At 43.0% G+C, this 16,489-nt stretch overlaps 1 protein-coding gene across 1 annotated transcript in view; it reads left to right on the forward strand.

Annotated features, from left to right (window-relative positions):
- Positions 1-249: 249 nt before the first annotated feature.
- FRMD4B (FERM domain containing 4B) overlaps positions 250-16,489 on the forward strand; it is a 214,848-nt gene continuing 198,608 nt past the window's right edge. The window contains exon 1 of the mRNA XM_030205557.1: positions 250-411. Within this exon, the coding sequence (XP_030061417.1) occupies positions 250-411 (162 nt within the window). The remainder of the gene's footprint in view (positions 412-16,489) is intronic.

Genomic DNA, 16,489 nt, shown 5'->3' on the forward strand with positions numbered 1-16,489 from the left:
AGCTGCAGAGGTTTGACTCTGATGTCTGTAAGGAAGGACGAGGCTGCTCTGTGAGCTTCTGGTCGAGCTCAGCTACTACAGGCAGCTCCAGAGTTTGCTCAGGAAGCACTGACAGGGGGAGTTCGTCTGAGGCTTAACCCTGGACTTCTCCCCACCCTGCATCCCACGGAGCAGCTGAGCATCACTCGGTCAGCGGCCAGAAAGCAGAGGAGCTGCAGTGGCGCTGCCCGGAGAGATTTCCCCGGAGCCATGGCTTCTGCCTTCCTGTGTGGGGTGGAAGACCTGCTGTACAGCGGCAGCCGGTTCGTCTGGACCCTGACCGTGTCCACTCTGAGGAGGTGGTCCACGGACAGACTGAGGACGTGTCAACATCTGCTGAGGACCTGGTGCGGGCTCCGGGATGTCTATCAGGTACAGAAAAAGAAATGTTCCAGCGCTCTGTGCCGTGCACAACCTGCCCTTCCTGGAAGTTGGCTGCTTATTACTTCAGGTTACAGGTTAAAGATGCTGCGTGTGCACCCAGAGGAAAATGCTTCCTTTACCATCCGCGCAAATACCACATACCTCTAAGAATCGCGGCGATCTTGAAATCAGAGGTATTGTTAAATATACCTAGATCAATTCTTGGCATGCTAGGGGGGGGGTATCCAGAATGGGTTTGAAGATGTGGAGTAATGCCCGTCTCTGTCGCAGCTTTTGCTTTGTTGATACCTTACGGGACCATTCTGGGTTCAACTTTTCATCCAAAAAATCTGGCGCACAGCCAACTTTTCTACTGGATGAAGGGAGCGGTGAGGTTGTAGCTCTACTTTCTGATGAGCTGGGCTGCATGAATACGTTCAGAGAAAAGCACTTCATCGATGTAAGTTAAGAGCAAGTGAGAGAATTAATTCAGAGGAGGGAACTGTATAAAGTTCATTGAGGAGTTGGCTAGCCAAGTCCCGCTTACTCTTCTGTTCCTTGGGTTGGCTAGCACTCCTGGTGATGCAGGAGCAGCATTTATAGCTCCTCCTGGGGTTGAATTGTGTAGAGAAAGAAAAGATTCTCAAACACCAAGAAACGGAGTCCATGAAAATGTGGCAGAAGCAGACAGGAAATATTGCACAGTGTTTGGGGTGGCAGAAGCCTGATTAAAAGGAATTTCAAAGAACACCTGGCCAGGGTGGCTATGCATGCAACATCTTATAAACTCTAGAAGGAAACTGTCTTTGGTTCAATGCAAGCACTAAGGCAACTGTTATAGCAATACAATTGAGAGACTGAGGTCATACTCAGCATACCCTAGTTTAGGAGTGATGTTCATTAGTACCACCTTGTATTCCAAAAAAAACAAGCATAAAGGGCTTCCAATGTAAGATCAAACCATATACTTCATTCAAGGGTTCTTGTAAAAGAGGTTTTCAGCAGCTTTCTAAATAGAGATGATTTCAATCAATATATACATGCAGTAAAGAGAGGTGCAGGATTCTTTGACCCTCTTATATGCCATTTTATGGGGGTGATGTTATAAAGTGTAAAATAGCTTTTTACATGCTATAAAATTCTGGTGTGTATAAAATTAAAACCAGAAAACTTAAATACTGCTATAATTACCTGGAAGAAGAGTAGTAGAATAATTACCAGATTTATTGTGGAATCCCTCAGCATTCCTCACCTATTATATAATTCAACAAGGTGATAAAAGGACCAGTTTCACTGTGATCCCTTACAACATGGTCAAGAAAACTCCACTCAAACACAAATAATGCAAAAAATACTGGTTTTTGATGAAAGTTTGCCAATTTATTCTACTGCTCTTCTAGGTAATTATTGCAGTATTTATTCTTTGTTTTTGATCATTTTTCCTGCTATCCCATGTTCTATTTAGAGCTTATAAAATAGCCTAGGGATATAGGCTTGTAAAAATATGTAAAGGTACCAAATGTGTAACATGTACTTTTCTATGGAAGAAGTAGAGGTGTTCTCAGGGGTCAGAGGTTAAGCAGAGCTGGGCGGAGTTACGAGACGTTTGCCTATGTTCTAACATACACATGTTAGTCAATCAGACCATTGTGCCCGCCTCAAGGCAGGTGCAGATGTCTGTGGTTTCAGATGGAGAAACAGATTAGGAAGGGACAGTACCAAGAAGAGAAAGTGTACTGGAGCCATAATAAGTAGTAACAAGGAGAAAATCTAAATGTAATGAGAAAATGCCCCAGAGCAGAGGCCCTGAGTGGATCGGAGTGGACCTGGGAGTCACTCCAGAGAAGGCTGTGAGGATATGCAGATAAGCTGCAAGTCCTCCACAGCACCTGAAAGGCAGACGGTGGGAGAGCCGGGCACCTCTCAGCCAAGGAAAGGTTTACCAGGGATTGGGCTGAAGCCAGCATTCCTCCCCCTGAGGGTTCTGCAAACCTCTTCCTATCTGTCCGAAAGACCAACCCGAGCAGGTGAACAATTCTGCAAATAAACATGCAGATGTATTTTTTTCCCCAATGAGTTCATAGTTCACAGAATAACACCTCCCAGTCCTCTGCCCCAGGTCTCCAGGGTTTAATGTACCCACTTGCTGTGCTATGTTGCTCAGGAAATGCCTTATGTACCAAAGCAACGGGAACATCACCTACGGCACTACGTACCCTCTGGAGATATTGATCACAAGAAATACACAGAAAGCACAAACCGTCCATCTGTGAACATCTCACAGCACTGGCAGGGCCAAGTCTGTCACAAGAAAGCTTCCCCAGATTTAGGAGAAATCTTTCATGTTGACTGTCTCCTAAATTGGTATCTTTCTGTTTTGCTTCTGCAAATAATAAGTCTGCTCAAGAGGTGAGAAAGAAAAGCAATAACTAGCTGTACAGGTCTGTTTATAGGTTCTGTGTGGCCCGTGGGGAGAACAGAAACCCAGTGGGAATTTGCGTTACAGTTATATTGCTTGCTCAAAAGATTCAGGTACAAAACAACCTTCATAGGCACCAAAGGGCTGCTTTTACTAAGCGACGGTAAGCCCAACGCAGGCTTACCACTCGCTATAACGGAAGTACCGCTGGGCTACTGCAGCAGCCTGGCAGTACTTCCCACCCCTACTATGCCGTCATTTCCGGCGCTACAAAAATTTGTAGCGCCGGACTGTACCCAGTGGTAATCCTGCCCGGTTGCCACTGCATTATCATGGAAGCCCTTACCGCCACTTCGATGGGTGGCGGAAAGGGCTCCCCCCACACCCGAAATGGCCGTGCGGCAAGCGCTTTACTTGCTGCCTGGCCATTTCCTGCAGAAATGCGAGACCGGCCCTTTTACCACCTGTGGTAAAAGGGGGCCTTGGCGTACATGTAAAACACGTGCTGACTCCAACGCCAGCCCCCTTTTGCCGCAGCTTGGTAAAAGGGGGCCAGACTGAGCTAATGGGACAATATTGCCTAAATTGCAAAAAGGAGAGGCTCCAAGATCAGAGCAGTAGGGGGAGGTCAGGCTATTGACTACTAGAATCTCTACAGATCTGAGGGTGTTGGTGGTGCAGAAACAGGGGTGAAGACACTGGCAGTAAGGGGACCTTTTACTAAACTGCATTAGGTGCTAATGTACGCCAAATGCAGCTAAAAATACGAGAGACGTATGTGTTAGGCGGTGAGAGTCTGATATATACGGACGGGGAGAGGGATCTTGGGGTGATAGTATTTGAGGATCTGAAGGCGACGAAACAGTGTGACAAGGCGGTGGCCGTAGCTAGAAAGTTGCTAGGCTGTATAGAGAGAGGTGTGACCAGCAGAAGAAAAGAGGTTTTAATGCCCCTGTATAAGTCGTTGGTGAGGCCCCACCTGGAGTATTGTGTTCAGTTTTGGAGGCCGTATCTTGCTAAGGATGTAAAATGAATTGAAGCGGTGCAAAGAAAAGGTACAAGAATGGTATGGGATTTGCGTTACAAGACATATGAGGAGAGACTTGCTGACCTGAACATGTATACCCTGGAGGAAAGGAGAAACAGGGGTGATATGATACAGACGTTCAAATATTTGAAAGGTATTAATCCGCAAACGAACCTTTTCCGTAGATGGGAAGGCGGTAGAACTAGAGGACATGAAATGAGATTGAAGGGGGGCAGACTCAAGAAAAATGTCAGGAAGTAATTTTTCACGGTGAGAGTAGTGGATACTTGAAATGCCCTCCCGCGGGAGGTGGTAGAGATGAAAACGGTAACGGAATTCAAAAATGTGTGGGATAAACATAAAGGAATCCTGTTCAGAAGGAATGGATCCTCAGAAGCTTAGCGGAGATTGGGTGGCAGAGCCGGTGGTGGGAGGTGGGGCTAGTGCTGGGCAGACTTCTACGGTCTGTGCCGTGAAAATGGCAGATACCAATCAAGGTCAGGTATACACAAAAAGTAGCACATATGAGTTATCTTGTTGGGCAGACTGGATGGACCGTGCAGGTCTTTCTCTGCTGTCATCTACTATGCTACTATGTAAATGGAGTACTGTGGGATGCACTTAGGCATCCTACAGTAACTCTGAAATGTGTGCGCAGTAACTGCGCTAAAAATTATTTGAATTTTTCTCAGGGGACATGTCATGGACAGAGAATGCTCATACAATCGGCTACTATTTTTCAGTTACTTTTTGGATATCCACATGTAATCAAAAGTAATCATATATATACTATATATAAACTATATACAAAATTATCTGTAGTTGGATATATATGATTACTTTTGATGGACAGAGAATGGGCATTCCTGCACTAACCAGTTAGCAGATCTACATTACTGCGCACTGACTGGTTAGTGCAGGAATCAATAGCACATGAATCCCTTACTACCTACAAAACTGGGTGGGAGTAAGTGCTCACTAGGGAATGACATGAGAACAAGGATGGGGAGAGAGCTCACGGGGATGGGGCGGGGACAGGGCAGGGATGGGGCAGAGCCCACAGGGATGGGGACAAACTTTGTCCCCCCCCCCTCGTCTCATTCTCTAATGATGATGATGTTTTAATTTTTGGGGAAAAACAAGTAAAAGTGCTGGCCAAAGCTAGTAAAATTGCATGAGGGCTCCTGTGCATTCCTGCTACCAGTACATCTTTTGAGAGGACATTTTCTATTGTGGGAAGGACTATGGAAGACAGAAGAGCTAGACTGATTCCTGAGATTGTTGATGACTTCATATTCATCCACAGATTTAAAAAATCATAACAGTGCTTTATAGGGCATATTTCTCCCCAGCTAGGACATACAAAATTTTGTACCCCTGTACATTTTAACAGGGTGGATCAGGGTTGCTTGGGGTAGTAAAAGTCAGCTATTGTTGGGGTTGGAAGGGTAGAGGATGGTGGGGTGGGATTTTTATTATAGTTGTTCATTGTTATTCTTGTTTTTTTTATTTGTGATTTATAAACAAGAGTTCTACAGAATATTGTTCCTTTATATACGTTATTAAAAAGATTTAAATATAAAATAAGGGATCAAGGCTTGTGCATATGAGGACAGAGCCCGCAGGAATGGGGTGGGGATGGGGACAGGGTGGGGATAGAGACAGAGCCTGCAATGATGGGGCGGTGAAGGGGACAGAGCCCACAGGGGGAAAACTTTGTCCCTGAGTCATTCTCTAATGCTCATGTGGTAATTTTTGAAAAATAGCTGCACACTAATGTCAACATTAGCACATAGCCATTAATAGAAAAAATAGAAAATCAGCTATTTTACAGCAGCAGTGAAAATGGCCTTAGCGTGCAGGAAAGACCCACATAAGGGTGCACTAAGGCTACTTTTTGCTGCAGCTTAGTAAAAAGGACCCCTAAAGTAGTTAAGCTACTGTGTCAAAATGACAGGCAATTCCGGACTGACCAGACTTGGTGGTCCAAGAGGTTCTTATAGAATGCTACGCTATTTTAAAATGATTCAACAGTGCAGGTGCTTGTGGAAAGTGTGCAGGGGATTGGTGCAAAAAGTACAGCAGTGCAGGTGCTTGTGGAAAGTGTGCAGGGGATTAGTGCAAAAGGTGCAGCAGTGCAGATGCTTGTGAAGAATGTGCAGGGGATTGGTGCAAAGGGTTCAGTAGTGCAGGTGCTTGTGGAAAGTTTGCAGTGGATTGGTGTAAAGGGTTCTGCAGTACAGGTGCTTGTGGAAAGTTTGCAGTGGATTGGTGTAAAGGGTTCTGCAGTACAGGTGCTTGTGGAAAGTTTGCAGTGGATTGGTGCAAAGGGTTCAGCAGTACAGGTGCTTGTGGAAAGTGTGCAGGAGATTGGTAAAAAGAATGTAGTAGTGCATTTGCTAGTGTTAACAGTGTAGGAGGTTGGTGTAAAGGATGCACCAGTGCAGATGCTAGTGGAAAGTGCACAGCAGTGTGGGAGGCCAATGGAAAGGCCAGTATAAAGCTGATTTGCCTTACAAATACCTTACTTGGCACTGGGAATAGCAGGATTCTGTGCACCCCTTCCATAAGGCTGTGTTTCAGTGTAGTAGGGAATGTACTAGGATTTCAGTAAGTTTTTTAGCGTCATCTAGAGGGCTGAAAGAGCAATGAGGAGTAAGGATGTCTGAGGAATTATGAGAGTGTCCAGAGAACCTGAAGCTCCACCATCTTGTCTTTCGAGCAAGTCCCTCAAACAGGGGCACTGGTGCATCTCCTTTTGTGAGGCAAAGGGACGCAGTGTAGAGTCCTGATATGGTGGCCAGCCAGTAACACACTTCTGATTGTGGACCTGGCACAGATGAAGTTTTCTCTACCTTAAACAAAAGGATTTATTTATTTTGACTCTCTTTTGTGAAATGGCCTCTTCTGATATGTGTTACCTCAATACAATGTACAGGTTGATATTTGATATGGCCAATATAGAGTGAGGAGGAGTAGCCTAGTGGTTGGGGCTCCTGGCTGACAACTAGGGGAGCCTGGTTCTTAATGATATACATAATTTACAAAAGGCTCTATTTCCAGTGTTCCTTTTATAAGATGCTATAACTGTTTTGCGTGGTTGGACTTAAAAGTCCATTTTCTGATCTAGACCCCCTACACAGAATTGTCTTCAATTTATTTATTTATTTGTATATTTATTGGAATTTATTAACCACCTTTATGAATAGATCCATAGTCTGACAGATCTATTTCCTTACCTATCCCTGGTTAAATTAATTCATTTCACGGTGATAATGTCTCCAGAGATCTTTTCATTCATATTCCAGATATCTCAGAAAACATTTTTTACTAGCAGTCAGAGGCATTTTCATGATTCATTTCTACTTAAAATGTAGATCACACATTTTATTTTCCTGCTACCTTTTTGAAAAGTACAATAAAGGACCCAGGTGGGTGATATTTGAAGAAAGAAATGCATTAGATAATGAAGCAGCTAGAGACGAGGGTTTACGTCGACTGTAGTCAATGACACATGTATTTTACAGTCTTTGTATGATGCAAGAGATTAGATCTATATCCAATTATAAAGTATAATGCAGCTTTGGGATTAAGTGAGGACAGTGAGTAGTGTCACAAGAAACTGGCTGTATAGGAGGAGAGAAGGTAGTTGAAATTTTTCCCTGACTACCTGAAACCCCCATCAATAATAAGTGATACTACAATCAAGGTAAGGTATACACAAAAAGTAGCACATGTGAGTTTATCTTGTTGGGCAGACTGGATGGACCGTGCAGGTCTTTTTCTGCGGTCATCTACTTTGTTACTATGTTACTGTCCCTTCTTTAAAACTCTATAACCATCCATCAACATATCTACATCTCCTGCCATCACCTCGCATATTACTACCATTCACCTGCACTCATTCCATACTTTTATAATCAAACAATATGAATATACAAAAACCAAAACACACAGTTCTTGTCAACTTTTAATGCGCGTATTCTACAATCACCAATCAACACACACACATACCATATTCTACATGCCAGTGTGTCTTCTTTTTCACAGCATCATCACTTTGAAATGCACTGCCCTTTGCCCTTCATACCACACTTTCATATTTGAAATTTTGAGGGCAACTGAAGACGGATCTTTTTTTGCTCACTTTCAGTGTTGCATTGGGGACAGCAGTGGCCTAATGTGATCAATCTGATTTCCACCTCCAGCTTGGTTTCTTTTAGTAGGTGGTGATTGTATTCTTATATCCTTTTCTTCTCTCTTTGACCTCTCCTCCTTTTGTCCTATCATACTGATTGGCGTTCCATTCCACTCTAAATATTATTTATTACTAGTACAACTACTAACCAACCCAACCAACAGACGTTCACACTATCTGTAACAAACAGCAAATGCATTATTTACAATGTATTGTAAGCCACACTGAGCCCGCAAATAGGTGGGAAAATGTGGGATACAAATGCAATAAAATAAAATAAATAAATAAAAATATTACTTATAATCATCAACCAGTTAACCAACACACAAAAACACCATACTGTCACAATCAGCAAATACACATATGTCACTACAGCCATTAACCAACTGATTCGTGAACAGAAATACACACACACACACATAACGTGTCACTATCACCAAATACACTTATGTTAGTAAAACCATCAATCAACACATACACACACCCTACTATCATCATCAACAAATGCATGTTTACCATGTCCTCTAAAAATACCTAAACCATTGTTAATCAAAACTTACAGTAAAATACAAGAAGTGACTTTGAACTTTTCCAGTACAAGACTTGGAAACAGAGCGTGAAATATTCACTACTGAGTATGATGCAAAACACTCTAAATTAGGGGTGGGCAGCTTTGGCCCTCAATGGCCACAACCCAGTAGGATTTTCAGGATTTCCCCAATGAATACGCACAAGATCTATTTGCTTACAGTGGAGGCAGTGCGTGCAATTAGATCTCATAAATATTAATTGGAAAAATCCTGAAAACCTGACTGGGTTGCAGCTTTCGAGGACCAAGGTTGCCCACCCCTGCTCTACATGATCTAAGATTAACTTTTTGGGAGGCAGCAATGGTAAGTTTAGTTTGATTTCTTGCAGGGAAACTGACCTGTAGGACATTAAAGTTGAGTGGTTTCTGATATTATTGAGAAGGTGATTAATAAACATTTTCAAATAATAAAAATAACTACTGTACACACTTTGATAGCTTTCAGGCTTGAAGGTGGTGTATATGAAAATATTGAAATAAATAAAAAGGGGGAAAACAAATTATGAGAGGGAAAATAGAGATCAGCAAATATGGAAATTTCTATGCATATATGTTCAAAAATACATATTTGTATTTCACTGTCAAAATATGTGACATATATATTTCTCCAGTGCCTAGAAATCAGTGCTCTACCTTCAGAAGAATGTTAATTTAGGATACGTATGTTTCAGCAGGGACAGAAAAACAATAGTCAAGCTGTTCCATTACCAGGAGATGGCAAAATTCTCTAATCCTCCATGGAATATCTTAACTGCATTGTGTTGTTTAGAAGAAGAGGGTCTTGCTATTTATTTATTTATTTTAAAAATGTATGATCCACGTTATCTAAAAGTCTTAGTTGGTTACAAAATGCATAATAAAATCAGCAAACACTAAAACATATCATATAAACCGATGACAGCTTAGGGCCTCTTTTCTCAAGCTGCGCTAGCGATTCCTGTGCGGCAGTGCCGACGGAGCCCATTCAGAGTGAATGGGCTTTGTCAGCATTACCACACCAGTAGCTGTTAGCACGGCTTGATTAAAGAGGCCCTTGGTCTACAAACGATTGTTGGATTAGGCAAATAGAATGACATCTCAGGAAATGCCTGCAAGCATGGCATTGGCTTGGGGTGGGGACAAACGGATTCAGCATTATTATACTCGTGCTTTCCTAGCACTCAGAGTTGACTTGACGTCCAGCAGAGGATCTATTGACCCCTGAGGAAGGCTTTTTGCCAAAACACAGACCGTGTAGGGTCCCAATAAACTTTGCTTGGAGCTCTTACTCCGGTGTTTTGGCTCGTCACTTGGACTTGTTTTCTTTCACCCTGTGTTTGGTTTTGGGGACAAAGGAGTAACAGAAGAGTCCCCTAAAGTTCTTTCCTACCTCTTCCCTTCAGTGGTGTGGGCCTCCCTCATGCTCCGTCCTGACCCTCCCATCCACTTCTGTCTCCCTCTTCCCGCAAAAGTAGACGGTAGCTGTTCTTTGGCTCACATTGGCTATTGATACCAACTGGATTTGGGTTGATGACCCCGCATAATGGGTCAAATTCGCCCCAGGGCATTGCATGTCTCTTTCTTTTCCCACTCCACAGTTTTTGTGCTTAAATCTCACACCTGAATTATGAAGAAGTAAAGAAAGCTTGTGCGTGCTTTTTGAACTAACTAGTTTCTAATCCTCATCTTCTAGGGCTATTGGACAATCTAGCCAATCACAAAGTGTTTTACTAACATGAATACATTGTTGTTGCCATAAGGGTGTGTTTATAGGTTAGTCAGTTCGGAAGCTTATTTTTCTCTAAACACCACCTGTCCTTTCATATCAGTGCTGCCTTCTCCATGTAGAATAATGTCAGAGTAGAAATGATCCAAAAAAAGTATTAATCACATTTGAGTTGCTACACGAAATAGTGTGAAAACTGAGGGGTACTTTTATGAAGCTGCGTTAAGGTTTTGTTAATGTCCAATGTGCTGTTAAATCTTCCAGTACTGTAAAAAGCCTATGCTACCTGCTTATGCGTGACGGGGGCACAACCAAAGATTGGCCTGCTGTGATAGCTAGTACTCCAGCTCAGCTATCAACAGCACAGTTGCTGTCAGCGAAATTTGCGGCTGTGCTCCCCCTGGACATCCAATGCCCCCAATGTGAGTCCCCACCCTATGAGATATCTCCTGTCCATTCCCCCTCTCTCAAACTCCACTGCTTGATGTTTCAAACTCCGCCATTGGGCCTAAACACCTTCTCCAGCCCCGCACCCCCCAAAGCTGGACCCTTACCCCCTCCCCCACCCACTTTTACCTTCCCTAGGACCTACCTCTGGGTCTTTATCAGTAGTTCAGTCAGTGGTGTAGCCACAGGTGGGCCGGGGCCCACCCACTTAGGGCTCAGGCCCATCCAACAGTAGCACATGGTAATGAAAATGCTGCTTCCAAAATACTGGCACCTTCGCATGCTCAGTTTTCAGCGCATGCCTGCTGCAGACTACCAAGGTGGAGACGGAGAGAAGCATTTTCCCACCAGCTGAGATATTTTTTTGATGTGGGGGTGGGGGAGAGAACATTTGGTGCCCACCCACTTCTTGTCTAGGCCCACCCAAAATCTGCTGTCTGGCTATGCCCCTGAATTTTCAGTAGTCCTGGCCAGGTCTAGAGCCCGAGGTGAGGGGGCACATTTTAGCCCTCCCCCCCTGGTGCCACCGACCCCCCCCCCCCCCGCCATTGCCGACATCCCCCGCCGCTGCCAGCACCATCAAAAACAACTTTGACCCCCCCCCCTGCTGATGACCCTCTCAACCCCCCCCCCCCGTCCCCACCCGCTGTCGCCTACCTTTGCTGGTGGGGGACCCCCAACCCCCACCAGCCAAAGTCTTCTTTCTTCGTTTGGTTTCTGAGTCTGACTTCCTGCACGTACAACGTCCCCCGCCAGCAAAGGTAGCAGACGGCGACAGCAGGTTGATAGTGGGTTGGCGGCGGGAGGGGGGGTTGAGAGAGTCATCAGCAGGGGGGTCCAGGGCCAAATCTACAGGGGCCCAGCCCCCTGTGGCCCCATAGTAGCTACGCCCCTGCTCTGAGATGCTGTCAGTGAGTAGAACTGAATTAGAAGATTTCACATCATCACTGAAAATCAGCTCCTAGCATGACCTGACAATTAACTGGCTCTACAGTTGATTTCCATGTGAGTAGAATGAGCCAAAGAATCCTTGTGATGAACAGTAGCACAAATTCATTTAATAAATATCGGTAAGAATCATGGCTTAATTTGCACTTGAATAGGAATTGACCCTTGTTTGGTTTGCTGCCTGCTGAAGATTAGGGAGGAATGAGGGAGACCCTTTTTGCATGCATTTTGTGTTCAGAACCTTGTTATTTCACGCACTTGCCGGCTCTGAACATTTTGCAGTAGCAAATGCAGGCGGTAGTCTGGTTCTAATGGTCTCTAGCACCCGTATTTGCTTCTGAGCATCTGCCTGGTGAGCATAGAAAGTCAGGATATTTGCAACCAAGTGTGGCTTGATTGTCCAGGCGTCTGCTGTGAGCAGCTCTAGTATCGAGTTAACAGGGAAGGTCAGAGTCTCCCTGGAGAAGCTGCCTCCTCCCGTTCCGGGTGCAGAGATCTCTGATAGGGCACCGAGCAGAAATTGACCCTATGACACTGTCATAGCTAGCTTGAGAAAAAAATGAGCCATGTGCTGTTTCCCACGCTGCTGTTCTACTGATTTTTGACCGTGCAATAAATGTGTTTCCTTTACTAATTAAAATGCTTAGTTAGCACTGTTTCTCAAGATACATCAACGGGGATGTCCCAAGTTACATGCTGAACATGATTGACTTGCTAGCCAGAAATGCTGACCCGTCCTCAAGATTATATCTCACCCTGCACTACCCCAGCTGGAAAGGCTTTAAGCATGGATCTATTCAGGCGTCAAGCTTTCCCTTAATCAGTGTGCAACTATGGAATGCACTTCCTAGAGACATAACCAGTCAGAGAGACTACCTTACCTTTCGCAAGGCACTAAAAACGCATCTGTTTACCAAAGCATTTTCTCCGGGAACAATGTAGGACTATAGACTCTGCCAGTTGGCATACATGGATCCTGTTTAGTCCTATTCTTTTGTACTGTTATATGTAAAGTATCCTTTCTTTCTTGCCCTTCTACTCCACTATTCTCATTTGTATCTGATATCACCCGGAGTTCTCTCTCTCTCTCCGGTTTATGTAAGCCACATTGAGCCTGCATGTTTGTGGGATAATGTGGGGTATAAATACATTAATAAATAAATACTGAAAACAAGTTTGCAATATCTGTCTCTCTCTTTTGTTGATCTTCAGTTCCCTCTCCTTTCGTTTCAACTGGAACTAGCTTCCACTAGGGTTACTCTTCCATGAGCCCTTTATGTTCAACTAACCCTGTGATCGGTTTTAAACTTCAACTAAGAGCCACAGAGCACAGATTCCTCCACAATCCAAATTTTTGTCCAGAAAGTGTGGTTGTTGAGCAGTAACGGGAATTCCCTCGGTTAGGGTCTGTGGACATGCCCAACAGAGTCTTTACAACCATGGCTATTCCACAAAGCTGAAGCAAGAGTCATAAATTCAATTATCCAGCACATCAGGGCACAGGAAGGTTACTGAGCCACTAGGTTGACTCCCTCCATTTCTTTTCAAAGAAACTTTAAAATAAACCAATGTATCAAGCAAGAGAACTTGCCAAGTGGTTTAATATTTCTGTTTTCGCAAAACATGATTCATGTCGGAATATCTCCCCCCTGAGTTGACAATTGCTTCAGATAAGTTAAGTGATTTCTTGAAGATTCATTTAAGAGTGCAAGTGTGGTAAATATGATTGCTTAAATATGAGTTCACAGGAATCGATGGTGGGTGAAGCTTGATGATATGATCCTTTTATAGTTTAATATATTAACATGTAAAGGTTAACACAAAGTTTTGTCTGATACATTGTAGTCGTACTTGTTTGACTTAATATTTCTCTGGCCATCCTCAGTCAGACCTCTGAATGAAGCAATGAATTTCTCTCTCATTGTTAAGAATAGTTTTAATCTATGGTTGGTTATAATTACATATTAACTAGTCTAAGAGCCTGTCACAAATTATGCGGGTTCATAGTCAAAATGATTTAGCCAGGCAGGAAAGGATCCCAGTTGCATTTAGACCCCTAAGCCCAGCTCTAAATGCGTAACATTAGAAGCACGGATACCAAGTTACGGTAGTATTCTGTAAAAAAAATCTAGTCAGCTCCTACCACACATCCTCGGGGCACCTAAAATTACCCTTAAATTATTCTTGTACAAGCCTCCTCCACAGCCCCCCAAAATAATTGTTTTAAATGGCACAGTTTATCTTGTATAGAACATTCAGAAACGAGAAAGCACAACAAGTCAAAAAGAAAATATGCATGCCGTAAGGTTTTATGGTTTCATGGAGAAGTTCATAATGAAATCCAGGTCCTTCTCTATATTTTGCAAGACAAAAACTGTATTTAATAGTTAGCCAGAGAAAAGGAAGGTGAAATAGATGTGACAAAGCGACATGTGCCGGAAATGTGAGCTTGTCCAGCCTACAAGCTGAGCTGCCAAGTCGTTCTGTAAATTTAGCTTTCCTCACCATGATCTTTCCAACTATCTTGGCTAGACATATTTCCATCTGAGTTCATTAGAGAACTCGTGTGGAATAGTTGGCTTAAATGAAACAAGTTTCAGTTTTGTGTTGTCTTTAAGGCAGACAGACACAAACATTATAACCAGACTGTAAACTGACAGCTCATTTCTTACAGGAGGACAGCATGCCAGAAGGAGAACAGAGCCTTCTATTTACCATGATTTACTTTCACACTCAGTTCCCCTTCTTATTCTGTGCACAAGCATGTTAGATTAGAAATGTAATTCCAGCTGTTTACTTTAAATATTAGTCAAACTGGAAACTCAGTCTGCCCTCACAAAACCTTCCACTGAAGCATCTATCTTTACTATGCAATCTGTTCAAAAATCACCTGCACTTACCCCGGTGTTTCTACATCGTTATGACCTTCTCTTCTCAAGTCAACATGCGCCCCCATCTGTTTCCTGATCTTTGCACTGTGCTTCCTCTTTACCTTTTCTCTCATCCCCTCCTTCCATTTGCCTTATTAGGGATGTATATTCATTAATGCACCTGAAAAAATAGAGGCTGATATTGATAGTGGTCAGTGTTTTTTTAAAACACTAATGCTGCAAGTCACAAAATACTCACATTCAGCTCCATCCTTCTGTGGATTAGGAATTGGTTATTGGATAGAAAACAGAGGGTAGGGTTAAATAGCCATTTTTCTCAATGAAGGAGGGTGAATAGTGGAGTGCCACAGGGATCTGTAGTGGGACCAGTGCTATTTAACACATTTATAAATAAACTGGAAATCAGAACGACAAATGAGGTGATTAAATTTAGAGATGACAGAAAACTATTCAAAGTTGTCGAAACACAAGTGAACTGTGAAAAATTGCAGGAAGATCTTAGGAAACTGGAAGACTGGGCACCCAAATGGCAGATGAAATTTAATGTGGACAAATGCATAGTGATGTCCATTGGGAAGAATAAAATGAATCATAGTTACCTGATGCTAGGCTCCACCTTAGGAGTCAGCAGTCAAGAGAAAGATCTAGGTGTCATTGTGCTCAATTCTGGTCGCCATATCTCAAAAAAGATATAGTAGAATTAGAAAAGGTTCAAAGAGGAGCGACCAAAATGATAAAGGAGATGAAACGCCTCTCATGTGAGCAACGGCTAAAGAGGTTAGGGCTCTTCAGCTTGGAAAAGAGATGACTGAGGACAGATACAATAGAGGTCTACTAAATCCTGAATGGTGTAGAATGAGTAAAAGTAAATCATTTTTTCACTCTTTCAAAATGTACAAAAATCAGGGGACACTCAATGAAATTACATGGAACTACTTTTAAAACAAATAGGAAGAAATATTTTTTCACTCAAAGATTATTTAAGCTCTGGAGCCCGATGCCGGAGGATGTGGTAGCAGCAGTTATTGTATCTGGATTTTATTTTTAAGGTTTGGACAAGTTCCTGGAGGAATCATCCATAGTCTGCTATTGAGACAAACATGGGGAAGTCACTGCTGTCCCTGGGATTTGTAGTATGGAATGTTGCTTCTCTTTGGGGTTCTGCCAAATTCTTGTGATCTGGATTGGCCACTGTTGGAAACAGGATACTGGGCTAGATGGGCCCATTGGTCTGACCCAGTATGTCTATTCTTATGTTCTTATCTAGTATCTGGAAACCAGCTGGCACTGAACATCTGGAAATCAGTGCTATCAGTGGTATCATTCAATTAGGGGCAATAGTTGGACCAGCCTTTTTGCTGTCCTTACGTTCAGCTCCAGCCAAGCTCCGTCCAAAGATGGCCTTTCACTGTCTGAATAGAACCCAGGCAGTCAGAGACAATGTTCAGCAGCACGACCCAGTTAGTACCAGTGAAAATATTTTGCTGGCTGGCAATTGTCCATTTAGCAGCACCTGTGAACCAGATGTGCCTTTGAGTATCAGCCCAGTTTAGTGCATGCAAAATTGATTTAATGCACATTAACCTACAGATTAACATGTGTAAAGCCAATTTGCACTTATTAGAAAGCTCTAGTAAAACAAATGTGTGAAACAAAACCAAAAAAAGTCTGAAAATTTGGGGAAAAGGACAAACGAACTGAAAACGATCCAATAATGCTGTTGCTGCACATATCTTTAGCTTTTATGTCAATGTCAAATGTAAGGCTTATTTATCATAATTTCCCTGTAGCAAGAGTTCTATGTGATTTACAAATTAAGAAAACCCAAAGTAATCCTAAATGGTTGATAACATTGTATACTTG

The sequence above is a fragment of the Microcaecilia unicolor genome, chromosome 6 (genome assembly GCF_901765095.1).
Source record: "Microcaecilia unicolor chromosome 6, aMicUni1.1, whole genome shotgun sequence".
Classification (NCBI taxonomy): domain Eukaryota; kingdom Metazoa; phylum Chordata; class Amphibia; order Gymnophiona; family Siphonopidae; genus Microcaecilia; species Microcaecilia unicolor.